Raw genomic sequence first — 18,696 nt, 5'->3', positions numbered from 1 at the left:
GGCATTTGGCTTAATCCAAGAGACACTTTTACCACCCTGAAGATTCCTTCCTTCCTTCCTACTCTATCTGCTTTTCATTGAAATGCAGACCTACTACTGCTTACTTCTTTTAGCCTTTTCAATGGAAAACTTCCTAGAAACCCCAAGGACTGACCTGTAAGTGGCTGGCAGTGAATCAGGGAAGTCTGGGGAACCTCTCTGTCCCCATCTATTAACATTGCAAAACAGGCTGCTGATCAGCTGCTTGATTCAGCAAAAACCATCTTGAAAAAGATAAGTGGCGACGCAGCAGAGTGTATGAGTGTGTCTTCCCAGGGAACAACCCTGAAAAGCTTGACCCCAAAGGAACTCAGGAAAGCACCCAGGACAGCGGCACTTTCCTCTGCCGGCCGGCTGTGTCCCTGAGCAATCCTGGGAGCCACGGTGCACACAGCCTCTCGGTTCACTCTGCCCTCCCTTCAGTCAAGCCTTCCCATTAGCTCACAAGAGCTGGCAGGAGACGGCTGTCCAGTGGAGCCTCCTCAGTGTCATTATTCCAGGTGCCTAATTCTTTAAAATAACCAGGTGGCCCTGAATCTTTCCAAAATGCTCTTTGGAGAGAGGCCAACGGGAGAGCCCTGCTACACCACGGGAATCCCTCGTGTACTGGCCTGCCGCCTGAATAAAGGTGACAAATGGATCCTCCTCTTTCAAAAGGCTTTTCCTCCTGGCACACAATCCTTCCTTCCTAACCCTCTTCACTCCAGAAAAAAGCCAAGAGGAAGAACACTCCCACTCTGCATAATGCCGGAGACAGGCAGGCCGTGTAACCGCTTCCTGCCTCAGAAAATGCAAAACTACGCGGCGCCTCTTCTGATGAGGCAAGTTTCTTGGGCAGATCCTGTGAGCATTTTGCATGTTTCTTACTAAGTAACAGGGAGCATATGAGGAGTAGGTTTGAGAGCTTTCAGGGCACACATTTGTCAACGTTCGAAGGAGAAATGGTTCTGAATCTCCTTACTGGGCCTTGGGAAGGGTAGGGTCCAGTCAAGTATTAAACAGTGAGCAAGAAAGAGATACCTTTTGTACCTTTCCCGTGAGGCCAGGAAATATCTGGGCTGTAGGTGCCATCTTCACACTCGGAGTAGGTCTAGGAAGAGAGGCAGACTCAGTGGCGGAGTTGGGAGTCCCCCCCGGAAGACGGACGACAAGTGAGGTGCTCTGTCCCGGCCTCTCGGGCTCAGGGCCACCACCCCCACCATGGGGCAGAACCTCCTCATGCTTATGTTCCTGAGCTATTAAACGAAGGTTGTTTCCCACGTGGTGCAAAATAAATCTTCTAGAAAGTGCCATTAGTTCCTTAGACTCAAGGTATGAATAAAGGACAAAAGATGTTACTTTTGTTTTAAAACATTACAGTTGACAAGACTGCTCTAGTGCTTTAAGCCCACACCCCTTCTCTACTTTAATCTGCGTGTCTACTCAATGGGCACGGGGCGGGCGCTGCGCGATGGAAGCCCCGGGCTGGCGCGCAGGGAGAGCCCGCAGGAAGCGGAGGGGCCGGAATAGGATCCAGCCTCCCCAAAGCTGCTTGGTCAGGGGCTCACCCTGCAGATTTTTTTTAACAATTATATTTTAAGCCCCGTACAAAAGGATCATAAATAGACTAACATAAGGAACAGGGTGGTTACAAGTATGGACAGGCACTGAGAGAATGAAGTGTGAACTGGTTAAGTTTCTACATGGCAAGACTGAAGCCCAGCTCCTAAACGCTGGCCATGCCACATTCACACACACACACACACGCTCTGGGCTAACGGACATGATGACTTTAAGCACAGATCGTCCCTGCCTTCCCTCCGATACCTTTTCCCGGTGACCGTAGTGCTCTGCATACCACACCATGCCATACAGACACAGGAAGGTGGTGAAAGCCTGGAAGGGAAAAACAAGCACATTTTATAAACAATGTTGCACAAATTCCATTTCTCAGAACTTCTGGGTTCCAATGGGAATTCATGCAAGACCCCCGGATGGACCCTGTTCTCTCCTAGGACGCCAGTTACAAAACTGCTAGATGTGGCCGAGTTGAACCCCAGGAGATGAGTGGGGAGCATCCCCCAAAGCTTTGGACAAGGACAGAGTTGTGAAAACAGTGACTAGTTTTGTCGCTACTAGCAGAACGCAAACGCGTTTTGGATGTGGGATGAGCGGGAGGCCTTTTCTTAACAGCTTTGCCAGTTCTGCTCGAGGACACAGGGGAGTCTCTCCTGCATTTCTGGTTTCATGGTCCATCCTCGCTCCTCCACCACCAGGAGAACTGTAAGGACTCCATTTGTCAGCTTCCGAGGGAAGAGGATTTCTGAACGGAAAAGCAGTTTCATTCGGTCTGGGTCACAGTCTGCAGGGCGCTTAGGACAGACGCCCACTGTGCCGGTGGCGGAACACAGCCAGACACTGCTGCCCCTGCTCTGCATGGCCTTTTTACTGCTTTTTTAGTCTCGTGGCCCCACCCTGACTCGAGTTCTGGTAGCTTTTGTTTTTGTTGTTTACACAGACAGGAAACTACAGAGAAAATAAAAATGCCTTGTAAACCCCTCAGGGAAATGAGAAGGGAGTGGTCCATGGGGACCCAGAGACAGGGCGAACCAATGACCCTGCCGGCCTCCTCACACCCCCGCCCACCCTGTACCCCACCCCACCCTGAGAGTCTAATGGAAGGGAAGAATAGCGTCCACTAGAACCCACAGTCTAAAAATGGTCAGAGGACAGAAAGCCGGGGAAAAGTTTCTGGCTGCCTAGACGGAGCAGTAAAAGAGAGCAGGACACGTGGCTCTCAGCCCGGCCCTTGAGGCCCCTGCAGCCGCTTTAGGAACCCACTTACACCAAATTCTTCCTAAGAATCGTGACTTTTCAGGGGTGTCCAACCTTTTTGCGTCTCTGGGCCACACTCGAAGAAGAGTTGTCTCAGGCCACACATTAAATATACAAACACTAACAAAAACTGATGAGCAAAGAAAGGATTTATAGTAAAAATATTGTTTTGTGTTGGGCTACATTCCTAGCCATCCCGGGCTGCATGTGGCCCGTGGGCCAGGGGCTGGACACCCCTGAAGTAAAGGGTCCCCACACAGGTCATTAATTTCAACTCCCCTCGTTTCACAGGAGAGGAATGAAAATGGCCCTGCTGAGGACACACAGCCAGTTTGTGGCAAAACCGGAGCCAGAACACAGGCCTGCTGATATGCCTGGACACAAGGCTTACGGATGGCTGTGGAGATAAATATTGACTTTAAGCCTAGGCATCTTCACGTCTCTCCCCACTCCTCCACCCACTCAGCCAGCCCCAGAGAATGAAAGGCATCCCGGGAGCAGCCAATACCCACAGCGTCTGCTCTGCAGGGTCCCCAGTCTGGAGGGAGGGGCCACAGTGCGGGGCAGGTGGGGGCTGGGGACTCTGAGCACTAGTTTACCTCTGGCCCAGCTCCTTTAAGGTAGCGATATTTACTAAGTGTCTGCTGGGGATGCAGTGTCATCTTAAGTGTCAAAAAAGAAGAGCCTAAGTGTCCCCACTGGACTTCTCCCTCCATATCAATGAAGTGAGAAGAGCAATGCGATGGAGAGAGAACAGGAGACACACAGGACCACTTGTGTAACAGGGGGGCCTGGCCAGATTGCTGGGGAGCAGGGACAAGAACCCCAGAAGCAGCGCAAGTCTGAGTGACAGGCTTTCCACACCCTCAGACAACAGTAAACAAGCTAGCGCTGCACTGGATGCGCTGTCCCCATAACCAAGCAGCCGGAGCGTGTACATGGTGACGCCCCACCCTGCACAAAGATGCCATGTCAGCAGATGAACGTGGTGGGCGTAAGCCTCAACTGGTTGACAAGCTGAACACCTCCCTCGCTCATGGGATTTTGGGCTGGACTGTAAGAACGGAGAGCATACGGAAAGATCTCTTTCTGTTCCCCTCCCCGGGTCTAAGGAACCAAGCGTTTCTGGCTGGCAAGCCCTGGAGACTGTGTGGCCAGGCACCGAGCCCCGTGCCTCTCCTGCATGAGAAGCAGCAGCAGTGTGCTGTGCTGCACAGCCCCGCTTGGCCGGGGGCATGGATGCACTGGCGAGCCGTCGGCCTGAGGGATGGAACATAAGCGCTGCCTGGGGGCGGGGGGTGGGGGGCAGCGGCCAGAGGAAAAGGGCCCGTGCTGCAAGAGGGACGCCAGCGAGCAAAGACTCCAAAGGATACCTGGGGCTGAAGTGTAACCAGGAACGAGCTAAGCCACCTGTATTTCCCAAAGGACAGTTTATTTTTTTAAATGGGAGAAGGGATTCCAGGCACATCCTTGAACTAAATTGGCAAAGGGGGGAGAAGTGGTTTGCCTTTGGGTATTTTTTTTAAGATTTTATTTATTCATTTTTAGAGAGAGGGAAAGGGAGGGACAAAGAGAGGGTGAGAAACATCAATGCATGGTTGCCCCTTACCCGCCCCTAACTAGAGACCCAGCCTGCAACCCAGGCATGTGCCCTGACTGGGAATCCAACCGGCGACCCTCTGGACCACAGGCTGGTACTCAATCCCCTGGGCCGTACCAAGCAGAGAGCCTTTGGGTGTTTTAAAGGAACTAAGCTTTGAGGCATACGCCCATTATTCTTCCAAAATTGTATAGCCTTTAAATAGACAACCCCTTTCCTTTTTCACCAAATCTCTGCCTCCGGAGTTTATTGGCAGCAGAGAGCAGAACCCCACGTGGTTATACGGTAACACTAGTACATTTTATATTAAATCCATATGCAACTGGCATCCATCTATACATTAGAAATATTTTGAAAAAGCAGCTCATATTGCCCCTCAACCCCAAAATTAGGCAATGAATGAATACATTAAAATTATAAAATAAAAACTAGTTCTCACCTTTACCATACTCTGGTACACGCTCAGGTTTATAACATATACCACCCACTAAATGTACCATCTTCATGGCTTGGAAAGAGTGGGAAAGAGGATTTGCAGTGCATTGGCCTGTGTGTATGGGTTACGTCCTTTACAAGGAGCAAACCAGGCCATCCTGTGTTTCACAAGGAGGGGGAGGTTGAGGAGGATAGTCCCCACCTCCTCTGACCAGCCAGTGGCTGTGTGATGAGGGTGGGGAGGCTGGCCAGAGAAAGGTCACCCCATTAAGATCAATGGGAGCACTGAGGGCTGGGCTGTCATTTGAATTCTGCCCACCAGAGGGCAGGCGTGGGGGCAGCAGGGCAGACAGCTACGAAGGGGACAGACAGGCTGACACTGGAGGGAGGCGAGCTTATCATCACAATCACCACACAAAGGGCCTGCTGTGGCTGCCAAATACACCACCTCGCCTGGGTACAAAAGGCCCGTTTCACACTCGTCCCAGGAGACAAACGTTTATAATTTGGGGTTTGCAATCACACCTGTGGAAATCTAGGCACGTACCCACTTAAAATGTCAAACCCTAAATTTAAAACAGCTATTGTACAGACTTTGTTTAAAGAAAGGGGGGAGAAAAAAGAAAAAGAAAAATATGTGGGGCGAGAGCCAAAGCTGTGGCAGTAATGAGGGTGTAAAACCGGACTGGCTTCCAGATCGCGGTAACGTGCATCCAAATTTACTAAAACTGATCTGACAACTGCTGCTGGAGCAGCTCATTAACCAGCATACGGATCTTTGCTCCCACGTTAATCTAAAATTCCGGATACGTTCTCTTACCATGCAACGGGGATAATTAGTGGGTTTGTTCCGCTGAGTCATGTGGGAGGCATGGCGCACGCAACGTAACACTCCTTTACCAAATAATGCTCGCCTCACTCCCGAGTTTGAGATCAATCTTGATCTTTAATAATAAAGGCCATGAATGCAAAAAGCATGAGGGCTTTGTCTGCATTCTTCTTTTACTGGTAAATGTTCAAGGCAGTTGGAGGCCCTAATCATCCCAGGCCAATGGCCTTATTACCGGGCCAGGCCACCCTCCACAGCACTTGTAACTGACAACGCCAAGTGGGGGATTCCACTTGTCTCCACGTCCTGTTCTCCAGTGGCTGTTTCTCAGCCTCAGCTTGGCCTCTAAACGTGTCCCAAGTGAGGCCGTTGGTCATGCTATAGTTCACACACCTGAGGTGCACATGCCAGAGACGGCAATGTGACAAGCGCTTGTTAAAATCTCAAGGCACATGTCATACACTTCCCTAACCAATCCTTACGTCTAGTCCCCACTGAGACAGAAAAAATACATTCGGGCATGAGGTCTGGAGTTTAAGTACAAAAGAAATCATTACTCCACTTTGTTGTTCAAGGTAAAACAGGGGAGAACAGGCTCAAAGTGCCCTGGCACAGCTAGGGTTTCTCACAAGTAACCCTAAAAATAGATACTGTGAAAGGCAAAAGAACAAAAAAAAAAAACCCACTTTAAAAACAGAAAGTTTAGTCTTGCTAAAAGAAAAAAAAAAAGACTAGAATCTGATTAATCCTCTAGATACAGCTACCAATTTACAGAAAATACAGATGACAAAGAAATCTGTTACATTACAGTATAGGATGAAATCAGTAAAATCCAGACTGAGAAAATCTACAGGAAAAAAGAACTGGTTTCTTCAACAAATAAATTGCAAGGGTGAGAGAATTAGAGATAGAAGGAAATTATAAATTAAGAGAGATGCCATGATCTCTAATTCATATGATCACAGCATATACTTAAAAGGCATGCTAACAATTGTAGAAAGTGAGTGTTGTTTCAAATACACTGAAAAAATAGAAAATTTTAAAAAATTTGAATATTAATTAGATATTTGATAGTGTTAAGGAATTATTATTAATTATTTTTCAGCTGTGATAATGGTATGGTGGTTGCACTGAACAAAGAAATCAATCTTATCTTCTTTTAGAGATACAGTCCGAAATATTACAGGTGGATCTGCTTCAAAATAGTTCAGAGTGGAGACAGTGAGTAGAACATATAAGGAAACAAGACTGGCTACAGGTTAATAATTGTTGAAACTGGACAGTGGGTACATACGTGAGGGGTTATCTATCCCATCTACTTCCAAATATATTAGGAATTTTCAATAATTATTAAAAAAGGCTCAGATTTATTTTCTAGACAAAATAAATACGAACCCTTAGCTTAAATGTAAAATAAGACTTTTCTCCAAAATAATAAAACAACTAAATTAAGAAGGGCTGTCACAGAATGTACAAGCTGGGCAAGCTCTCACTTCATAGCAAAGGGACAATCCCAGGAGAGTGGGGCTGGATGCCCCAGCGCTCTGCCCGGTGCGGCGGAAGGGCGGGGGGCTCACCCCACACAGGCTTGGGGGCCGGAGGGGCAGAAACTGCACAGTCTGATTACCTTCAAAAACATCTTGCGTGGCCTATAAACTACAGTCTGTCATTCTGTACATAAATGCTTGTACAGTGATGTATATGGCATGGGCACTGTGTAACTGTCCTTGTCACCTGGTGGTAGGCCTGAAATTTTTAGTGTGTGTAGACAAATTCCCGTAAGTAAAATAGATGCACCTGCTGAGGGCTTCGGACCAGACGCAGTGAAAGCGGCCCATTTTGGATGTCATGTGGTTTTATGTGTTTATTCTTTTTTTAAATTATGTTTTATTGATTATGCTATTACAGTTGTCCCTATTTTTGCCCCCTTGCCCCCCTCCACCCAGGACCCCAACTCTCTCAGGCCATCCCTCCACCATTGTTCATGTCCATGGGTCAAGTGCGTAAGTTCTTTGGTTACTCCATTTCCTATACTGTCCTTTACATCCCCTGGCTATGTGTTTATTCTTAAACTTCAGACTGGTGACCATTCTCAGGTTATTACAAATAGAATGTTCTGCCTATGAATTTCTAAGGAACCTTGGTGAACAAGAGACTTTTTTTGTTTATTTTTTTTAGAGACACCATGGACAGTTGAGCTAACCCTTTGAGTAAAAAAGTAATGACTTACCACGCAAAGAAGCCAAAGCACAACGTAGAGTATTTGGGTCTTAGAGAAGAGATCTTGTCCGAATTTTATGCAAACAATAGCTTCCAGGAAACCAATGACCCTAGTTCAACAAAGAACAAGAGGTTAAATACTAATTCATATGATCACAGCATATACATTACCAGAAATACGCATTATTCCATTAAAAAGTTCAGTTAGTCATAAGATTTCTGCCCCAAACACGGTAACAGGTCCACCGCAAAATGACATTGTTCTTCTATCCACTGCGCTTCATTTAAAAATAATATGCATTTGACCCCGAACCACATGGGTTTGAATTGCACAGGTCCACTTATTCATGGACTCTTTTCAATAAATATTGTAAAAGTATTTTCTCTTCCGATTTTCTCAATAACATTTTCTTTTCTCTAGCTAACTTTAGTGTAAGAATGAGGTGTAGAGTACATAGAACATACAAAATATGTGTTAATTGTCTATTTTTGTTATCAGTAAGGCTTCTGGTCAAAAGTAGGCTATTAGTTAAGTTTGGAGGAAGTTAAAAGCTATATGCAAATTTGTGACTTCAAGGGGTTGGTGTCCCTAATGCCCATGTTGTTCAAGAGTCAACTGTATATACATATACATCTATACATCTATATACATCTGTATTTCTATATTTCTATACATCTCTATACATCATCCATTTCTACAGATGTCTATACATCTATATTTAATAAAAAGCTTATTTTACTGTCACTCCTCTTTTCTTTTTTAAAGGCTTCAGGTTCACTCTTGATATTGTACATTAAGTGGGTTTAGACAAATGCATAATGACATGCATCCATTATTACAGAATCATAGTTTCACTGTCCTGCACATCCTTTGCACTCTGCCCCTCCTCTGACATAATGAAGTATTTTTGACTTCTGCCTTCCCTCCAAGAATAAAACCTCAGCTCATACATTTTAAAAGCGGCAGGCATCCTCTAACTCAGAGCCTACTGCCACCCGAGTGGACAGTCACCACCTGGTGGGACCCTCTCCGGGACAGGGAACCACTACCTTTGTAGGCAGCTCATTCTGCCGCTCAGTCTGGCTGTTGGGAAGTTTCCCTTGTCTCCGGCTGGTATGTGCCCCCTTCTACCTGCGGGTCCTAACTCGGCCCTCCAGTCACACAGGACGAGCCTGAGCCGGCCAAGTGGGTCTTTTCCTGACCGGGAAGGCAGCACTCGCATTCCCTCTCAGCCTTCAAAGCACTTCCAGATTCAATTGCCCCTATGCTTGCTGGCAAGACTTTTTATCCTCTCTTGATCAGTAAGCAATTTTGCTCAATATAAAAAATGTTCACAAAACTTCATGTTTTATTCTTTAACTGAAACACCGAGAAAAAGCTTCTCTTACGTTCTACATCTTCACTTACAAATCTAAAAACCAAACCTTTATTAAGGTTCAGAGCCTAAGGTGAGAATGGATGAGGTGAGGGCAACTCAGCTTGATCCCCAAGACTGCTTAAGAATGCGTGCGGACACCAGACAAGGCCGATCCAGGGCACCTCGTCTAAGGTGGAACCTGCAGGCGGGATCGATGCCACCACACAGATACTCTCTGACAGGAAAGGAGGGGCCCAGGTGGCCTGGGTCCCCCACCCACCAGCAGACAGGAAGGTCGCTGCCATAATCCAAAGTATGCATGGCTCTGATGCCGGCATGCCGGGAACCAGAACCACTTCAGCAAAACAGAAAATCTCCTTAATGTATCTTTAGAGTTTGGGGCTCTCTTTCCCCCTCGCCCCAGCCCAACAGGTGTGGGAGTGGCTGGCCTGAATCTGTGAAGCCTGCCCCAACTGCAACAAAGCAGCGTTCTAGCCGAGGCGCACGGGCGGCTTTCGAGCACACACGCCTGAGGCTCCCAGGATCCTGAGGTCTAGACTGGGAGCCGACACTAGATGGCAGCTAAACTTTGGTTACTCCAGGCCGCACAGTGAGGGGAAGAGTGCCTGTGAGTGAGCATACAAAGAATGTTTAACCATTAGCTGGGACTTCTTGAAGAACTACAATGGCGAGTGTTAAGCCCAGGAAATAAGTGTGCCTATCTGCCCTTCAGTGAGACAGAACACCCAGAGCTGATTAAGAGAGATTTCTATATATTGAATTCATGAGTCAGTCACCTTACAAAAGCCCATGACCAGCAGGCTAGAAGCTGCGTTTCTCAAATTTCTGTGATCTGAGACCCATGGCAAGAAACACTTTTTATTGTGACCCAGTACACACACAACACACATTGAAACAAAAGATTCATGGGATATTTTGTCCCTTTACTCAGATTTTTCTGTTCTATTTCACCTTAAGAAAATGCTGGTCAGGACCCACCCAGCTGACTTCATGATGACCTGAAATTTGTTCTGAAGACCAGAACTTTTCAGTCACCAACACTAGGATGTGCTTTGCTCCTATGTGCCGAGGCATCTTAGCTAAGCCACTGCCTGCCTCTGGCCTCCTCAATGAGGCGACTGCTGAGCAAAGACTGGGTGGGGAGGCGGGGCAGTGTGAGGGCCTGGGGGAGAGGGGCAGAGCTGAGTCACAGAGCAACATGGGTCTTGAGGGCTTCCCCAGGGCTTGGCTTTTAGTCTGAGGGAGCCAGGACCCTCTGGATGGTTTAACAGGATTCAATTTCCATTTTGATATGACCCATCTGGTGGCTGAACTGATGGTGAGGAGGCTTCTGATGCAGGGAGAGGACAGGGAGTAGCTGTGGAGATACAAGAAGTGGCGGAGACTGGGAGGCCTGAACCCAACAATCTCACGAACTCTTTAACCACCAGCCACTGCCCCCAGCAGGACTTCTAATAAACATTTTTTTGGAAGGTTAACCTTGCTTTTGTACAAGACTCAAAAGGCTGCTACTTCAGGGCTGTAGCCAAGGCCTGGGATGGGTGGGAGCCTGTCAGCTGAGACAGCAGCACCCCTTCACTCCTCCATAGGTGGGGGTGACTGAACTCAGTGCAAATTGAAATCTCTCTTATCTTTACCAAACTGAGCTAGATGGCCAAACTGTGGTGGACAAAATTCAGTCACAGTTCCTACCCACTTTGATGTCTGTGGCCATTTTTTACCTTGAATTAACAAGGTTAGAAGACAAATAAAATTCTGGGTTGCCTGAGATGTTTCTGCCTGGGGGTGAGGCTGGTCAGCTGACTCATACTCTCAGCTCCCCCTCTTTGGAGCCCGCTGTTTAGAGGCAGGGTGGAAATGAAGACGTTCATGTAGAGTCACGCTACGGCATTCCTCAGTGCTGGGAACCGGAAGCAAGCGGGGCTATTACAGACACCTGGGCACGAGCGCTCCAGGCTCAGTGTGTGAAGCTGGGGGTGCGAGCAGAGGCTGCCAGCTTGCCGACGGGATCCGCTGTTGGGTTCTGAGGCTGCACGGCTCGCCGGCATCGCCCAAACACTGCCCCGCAGCTGCTCTGGGCGTGGGCCAGTCCCTCTCCAGTCAGCCCGGAGGTGGCCCTCTGAAAGTGGAAATGAGGGGCGTGGGGCGTGACCCCACTATCACGCCATCACCCAGGAAGCCAGGAAGTGTTCCCGAGTGAGCCCAGTTTTGATTAGGGTGAGCAAAATATGCCTTTTTAGGAGGAAGTGGTAGCTAGGTAGGGCCTTACCACATAGAAAACTTTCAACTGTGCTCCCGGAACTTTCTGACCTCCCAAGAACCCCGGGGCAGGCGGGGCAGGGTGAGAAGAGGGCCAAGTGTCCCGGGTGGGACACCCAGTACCGTCTGCTCACTTGTTCTCAGGTGTATTAGGGTTTGGGACAAGCTGTCATTTGAAAAGGGATTCAGCTGCTAAAAAAATAACTACTGTCAGGGGGCTGGGACTGTCAGTGGAGGTGCTTAGGAGCCAGTGAAGGGGGCAGGGAGAGGCAAGATAAAGGAGGACCAGCACTGAGGAGGATGGGACCAAGGGGAAGGTACCGGGAAAGGGAAGCGGCCCCAGCAGAGTGAGCGCGAGGGCCTGACACAGGCACGTGTGGCCTGGAGGGAAGGCGAGGATGGGAAAAGCAGCTGTGAAACCAAGGTCCCCAGGAAGCCAGTGGTGGCTGGTCCTGCCGGGAAGGGTCAGGAGTCAGATGATGCCTCCTACAGCTGACCTCAGCACACTCCCCCACCCTGGATGCACCCTGTCCTTTCTGTTTGTGTCTGTCCTTAAAAAAAAAAAAAAAAAAAAAAGAGAGGGAGCCCGGAAGAGTAGCACAATTATACAACATTGTGCATGGGTGAGGGAATGGAATGTGGAAAAAGAGAAAAGGGGGAGTAAGCCAGGGCAGCGGTTGCAGCAGGAAGACAACAGTTGTGAGACGGCAGATCCTGCGGGGACGGCGGGAGAGGTGACGGTGCGGAGAGGGCCCGCTGGTCCGGAGCGGAGCTGGGAGAGGGCAAGGCAGCAGAGCAGCAAAGGCCGAAATGCACGGGGACGGGCACCAGCAGCGTTGGGGTCACACGCAGGCAGGTGGTCCCAGGACGGGCCCAGTCCACGTTTACCCCACCCAGGAACTTTCAGGAAGAGGAAAAGGGGCTGCTCAGTCCTGTTAAAGCCGAAGTCGGACGCCTTCCTTTGAGGTCCCCATAACCAACAGCTTTTCTTTCTAAGCCAGGCTCATTCTCTTCTTCTCAGCCACAGAAAGAAGCTCAATTATAACGAGGGCGAAGTGGGCAAAACGACGAAGAGAGAGCTGATGCAGATCAAGTGCACACTGGGGCGGGGGGAGGAGTCTATGCCCATGGGTCTGGCCCTAATACTCCCACAGAGCTGGAGTAACAGAATGAAGCTTTCTACACAGAGAAGCAGCCAGCGTTTTCACACTACTGCCCTCTCCCTGGCGGGCTCCCATTCCCTAGCTGGATGCTGTCCTATCTGTGCTGGGCACAGCACATTGAAGCCTAAAAGGCGTACGAGTGCAGATCTCTGGCACAACTGCAGGAGACCACATTCTAAGTCTGTATTTAGTTACATCAGTGTGTAATTAATACAGACTTTGTGAAGGTATAACATTTAGAGAAAAGTGCCCTCTTCAGGAGAAAAAGATCTGGACCTGTGGGAAAGAAGCTTCCACAGTCCTGTTTGACTTTTCCCCTCCCCTACCTCCCCGAAGGCAGAATTCACAGGTCACTATGGGAGGCACCCCTACAGTTCCCCTACATCGCCACACCTTTCGAAAGCCTGAAGGTACTCCCAAATGAGCAAAAAGAAGGCAATAAAGCAGCTACCAGTTATTAAAGGAAATTAGACATTTAAATGTTTGCTGTTTTGATAGAAGGTGGGCAAGACAAAATGAGGGCAACAGGGAGGCGGAGGGATGGTACAGAAGAGGCTGGGGTGGCCCCAAAGGGGCGAACATTCAGAGAGACCAGACCAGGGACTCGCGGAGGCTCGGGCCCCCTCTGTCACCTCCTCCGGCTGACGGCAGGCATTGTTGTATCGAGGTACAGAGGCAGCTCTGGTTCACGCACCCAGACAGGTCTGCTGGGTGTGATTTATGAAGAGGGCTCTGTTCTTTTGCAGCATGGCCCACGAGTTCTCAAGATTCATTAATCTTGATATCACTATACCGGGAGTTCTCAATTCTCAATAAACATACTAAATTAGACAAACGATCTCTTCTTTGCATTTCACTTTATCACTTTTCAACAAGGCACAACTTTCTGCAGCTGCGTTTCCTGCCACTCTGGCCTAGTTTATCTCTGCCATGGCTCCCACCACAGGATTTTCTTTTTTAGCTGCTGATTAGAAAGAAACTTCACTGTAACACTACCTCCCTCTCTGATCTGCATCTCCTTTAGCTCAACAGGTTAATCGATACAGTTCTGTGGAGAATAGAGCCACTCCACAGTAGAGAATAAGACCTTGACAGGGACTGACTTTTAAAAATGAAGAGAAAAATGCATGTGGAAAGAACAGGTAAGTGGTAAAGAGCTCAAATGCAGGAAAGAACACCTCCTCCTTGGGTAAAACAATAGGGAAAGACAAGAAGAAAAACTCCCCCTCCCTCCCTTTTATGACTCCACAATTGTGCCTTCACATGGTCTTTGCCCGGGTATTGGAAATCTGGTAGGTGTGGAAATTCTTTCACCTGCGAGATCACTAAACAACAGAAATCTAATCCATCTTATCTCCCTTTAAGCTGAAATCACTTTAGTTAGGAAAGCCTGCTTATTTCACAGAATTTATGAGAAACAAATGACAATGGCCCTTTGTCTTTAGGCAAGGGAGGGGTGACTTGCCTAAATTTAACTTGAGTGACCCCTCAAAACCTGGGAGGTGGATGGACACACACACATTTACACACACAAAACTTTGGAAGGAATGACCTTGCCGCATTAGCAGCAACTAGCTCTAAATGACTGACTTTTTTGGATATTTAGTTTCTTTTCTAAACTGATAAGCAATGTATATGAACTACTTTTTAATTGGAAAAATGTTATTCTTTTCAAAAATCTGTTGAAAGTAGTAATTTTTCCCTACTACAGGTTTTCATAAAATACGTGCTTTCACACTCAATTTAGAACCTGGAGTAGGTCTGCAATCTAAGCCACCTAAGGGACTTAATTTCACGTAAAGATTTGCCGGTTATCTCTAGAACTTCATATGCTAAGTAGCATGGTGAATTGTTTACGGTGTTTAAGAACCACTTCACTGGCTGCCCTGGCTGGTGTGGTTCAGTGGACTGAGTGCTGGCCTGTGAACCAGTCAGGGCACATGCCTGGGCTGCGGGGGCCAGGTTCCTCAGCTGGGGCTGAGCAAGAGGCAGCTGATGAACGTCTCTCTTGCACATTGATGTTTCTCTTTCTCTTTCTCCCTCCCTTTCCCTCTCTAAATAAATAAATAAATAGATAGATAGATAAATAAATAAATAAAAAAGAAAGAAACACCACTTAACTGGCATATGAGAGACAACGTTCTCAGATTTCATACGGGGGGATATAAATTAGATAACCTATGGTTGATTTCTTTCATCACTTAAATAGTAAATTCATTCAGATACAGCATTTGTATCCATAACAAGACAATAAATTGTGGCCATTTGGCTGTGTGTTAATTCTCTTTGGTACAATAATATTATATCTTGGCATGTATCAAGTAGCTGCTTTTCAGAGTCTTTTTAATGTGGAAGTAACATAAAATGTGGGTAAGCCCATTCCAAAATGATGTCCCAAACTCATCATCAAATTCAGAGGAAATCGGAACAATGCATTTTGTATCTAATTTATTTCATAAAATAAGGTATCTGACTTCTAGGTGTGGGATATTTTTAGATTTCCTAATATTTTTCTAAAAGCAGTTTTTATACTCTCTTTCCACAATTTGCCAATCAGCTATTCTAAACTTAGAGAAGGTAATGTTAAAAATGAAAACCATATACTATTACCAATAAATCAACAAACAACAAGTGCTGGCAAGGACGTGGAGAAAAGGGAACCCTCATGCACTGATGGTGGGAATGCAGACGGGTGCAGCCACTGTGGAGAACAGTATGGAGTTACCTCAAAAAATTATAAATAGAACCACCACATGACCCAATAATTCTGCCTCTGGGAATGCATCTGAAGAAACCCAAAACACAAATTTGAAAAAATATATGCATTTCTATGTTCACTGCAGCATTATCTACAATAGCCAAGATATGGAAGCAACCTAAGTGCCCAACAACAGATGAGTGGATAAAGAATATGTGATACATATATACAATGAAATATTACCCAGCCTTAAATAAGAATGAAATCTTAACATGTGTGACAACATGGAGGGACCTAGAAGGTACTATGCTAAGTGAAATAAGTCAGATAGAGAAAGACAAATACCACATGATTTCATTTATATGTAAAATGTCAAAAGCAAAATAAATGAACAAACAAAATAGAAACAGACTCATAGATTCGGAGAACAAACTGATGCTTGCCAGATGGGAGTGATGTTGGGGGAGTGGGTGAAAAAGGTGAAGGGTTTGAGAAGTACAGGCTGGTAGTTACAAAACAGTCAGGAGGATGTAAAGCACAGCATAGGGAGTACAGTCAATAACAGTGTAATAACTATCTTATGGGGCTAGGTGGGTACTAGACTTACCAGGGAGGGTCACTTCATAAATTATATAAATGTCTAACCACTATGCTATACGACTAAAACTAATATAAACTACAACTTAAAACTAAAAATAAATGTAAAAAAAGTAAAAACAAAAAAAATACTAAGCTATTAAGCATGTGGAAGAATCAAATTTAAGTTAAAGGGCAGTATAAATATAAAGGGCAGAATTATCTAATTCACTGTATTTTGTACTCTTTCGTCTGAGGATAAAAAGACCTAAGGTTAAAAAACAAAACAAAACAAATGAAAGCCATGTAAAAACATCAGCAAAACTTCATATGAAAACTGTACTGAAAGGCACTTAACACAGGGTTAAGAAATAATCAAAGAAATTTAGAGGCTTAAGTATTTTTTAAACCTCCACCATAAGAGATACTTACCCAAACACCCAGCACTGTGTTCCTACGCGTTTGCACTGCGTGTCGGTGAGGTAAGCGTAGTACTGTCTGAAAGGACAAAGGTGGAATTCACTGAGAGCTTCTGTAAGACCAACAAGTCAGTATGGAGTTAAATTACTGTGACAGAGTGCGTATACAAAATGTCCTGCCTTGTGCCACGTACTCGAGGTGCCTGGTCTACTTCTACTCAAAGGGCTAGGAAGCTGGTGCTTGTTGAAATACTCCTGCCAGAGGTTAGGGGTTCGGGCTGGGTTGGAGGGAGAGGAGTGTGGTTTAAAGAGCCAGGTTATTAGCAAAGGAGGTCTTGGTTCAGGGACAGGCTTCCAAAGCAATCCCAGTGGGTGCTTTAGTCTTCCTTTACGGAGGTGATTCCCGAGAGTCACCTACATGGTCATTAACTGTCTCTTCTGGCTCGCTCCAGGACAAAGTTTGCTGCCGGGTAACCAGGCAAAAACAAACAAACAAACAAAAAATATATATACACACACATATATTTATATACACACATATATATTTTTCTATGTATACATATATTTTATACACACACACACACACGCGTACATATGTATATATGGCTCTTGGAAACTGGAATGGGACCCTGTCTACACCTTGCTGTCACTGAATGCCAATGACTTTGAATATTACTGATGAGATCAAAAAGGAAGAGGCAATGACATGGAGTTGAAAGGCTCAGAGAATCACCTACCCAACAGAAATACAATACAGGCCGTAAATGCAATTTAAGATTTTTTAGTAGTCACGTTAGAAAAGTAAAAAGGAAGAGATAAAATTCATTTTCATAATATGTTATTTAACCCAATATATCGAAAGCATTATATTGTTTTTGTACTAAGTCTCCAAAGTCTGGTATGTGTTTCGCAATCCAGCACATTTCAGTGAGGCCGAGCCACAGGCCCAGCACCCACAACCCCAAGTGGTGGGTGGCTGCCGTGTGGGTCAGCACGGGCTTAGAGCCTCCATCTTGTCAGAAGTTGCATCTGAACCAGCAGATGATCTTTCTGGGACCACACACTCCTTTGAGAATTTGTAGAAAGCCATGATAAAGGCAAATAAAACTCACACAAAATTTTGCGTTGAATTTCAGGAGCTTATACCTAAAGCTCATCCATGAACTATTGCCTCATTCACCCCAATGAAGAATTCTAACGATAAGGAATTCAGGTTTTCCTCTAACCTCACATCTTGTTACCTAATTTGCTTTTACCAGTTCGGCTACTTATCCTCTAATATATCCATCCCCTTATACTGTACTTTATATATCAGATTAAAAGAAGGATCACAGAAGTATTTTCTCAAAGCAGATTCATATGAAAATCTAACCACAAAGGAAGGAAATGGAGACAAGGAGTATACGATTTATCCTGACACCTATGAGCTGTCTCTCCATCGCTAACTGGAACGGCTGTTTAAAACCCATCAGGGCACTTTGTTCTTCTAAGGAGCTTGTTAAAGTGTTTCCTTCCATAGGAACTGCCTCAAATTGGCATAAGAAATAAAGTGGCTAATTTCTAACAAATAAACAAACAAAAAAATCATGTGGAAATCCATAGCGTTAGGCAAAAATTTTGAAGAGCTCTCAAAAAGTCAAAATATTGGATTTTTTGCCTCCAGTTTTTGTTCTGAAATGCTTAACAATATTGAAATTTCATAATAAACCAGATGTGATTTGCTACTCTGTTTTATGAGATTTCTTTCCTTGCTTATTGATTTTGTTGATTTCTCCCAATTTTATGAAGAAACTGCTACTCATCTTTCCTGAAAATAATTGTGAGCTTCAAATTAAATTAAATTTTAAATAAGGGAGGGAGGCTCCAACCTAGCAAATGAAAAACAGCATAGAAGATAACTACTTCAACAGATCACTGGTCTATAAAGTGTCAAAGGGCTGCCAGCTTAACAACTGTTACTTTCCTGTTTAGTTCAAAATAAAAAGAAATAGAATTTTTGGTCTAACTCCATAGGATTCCGCTATGCTTTCTTCAGTTTGCTCAATTCAAGATATAGTGATATACATCCTAAATATCATGTTACAAATGAGTTGTAATAATGGATGAGGACAAGAACAGGTGCTGGCTGGAGGTGAGGGGTGTGCTTGACCAAAACCATCACCTACTCTCCTTAGCAAGTGAGGCCTCTATTTGTGTAGTTTGCAAGCCCATTAAAACGATAAGTTACCCTACAGCAGGGGAGCCCAACCCATGGCCGGCGAGGTG

The 18,696-nt window shown here is 45.8% G+C and overlaps 1 protein-coding gene across 2 annotated transcripts in view; it reads right to left on the bottom strand.

Moving 5' to 3' along the window:
* PTDSS1 (phosphatidylserine synthase 1) overlaps positions 1–18,696 on the bottom strand; it is a 63,847-nt gene that overhangs the window by 2,082 nt on the left and 43,069 nt on the right. Inside the window, exons 9-12 of one of the 2 annotated variants that reach the window (XM_054590294.1) lie at positions 16,445–16,510; positions 7,948–8,047; positions 1,846–1,914; positions 1,060–1,129 (exon numbers count right to left, since the gene is read on the bottom strand). In XM_054590294.1, coding sequence (XP_054446269.1) covers positions 1,060–1,129; positions 1,846–1,914; positions 7,948–8,047; positions 16,445–16,510 — 305 coding nt within the window. The remainder of the gene's footprint in view (positions 1–1,059; positions 1,130–1,845; positions 1,915–7,947; positions 8,048–16,444; positions 16,511–18,696) is intronic. The other variant, XM_054590295.1, reaches the window with a different exon arrangement.

This window comes from Pteronotus mesoamericanus, unplaced genomic scaffold (genome assembly GCF_021234165.1).
Source record: "Pteronotus mesoamericanus isolate MK-2021 breed Mesoamerican mustached bat unplaced genomic scaffold, CSHL_Meso_final scaffold_174, whole genome shotgun sequence".
Taxonomy (NCBI): Eukaryota; Metazoa; Chordata; class Mammalia; order Chiroptera; family Mormoopidae; genus Pteronotus; species Pteronotus mesoamericanus.
The sequence above is the reverse complement of the archived record's forward strand: the minus strand, read 5'-3'. Positions and strand labels throughout refer to the sequence as shown.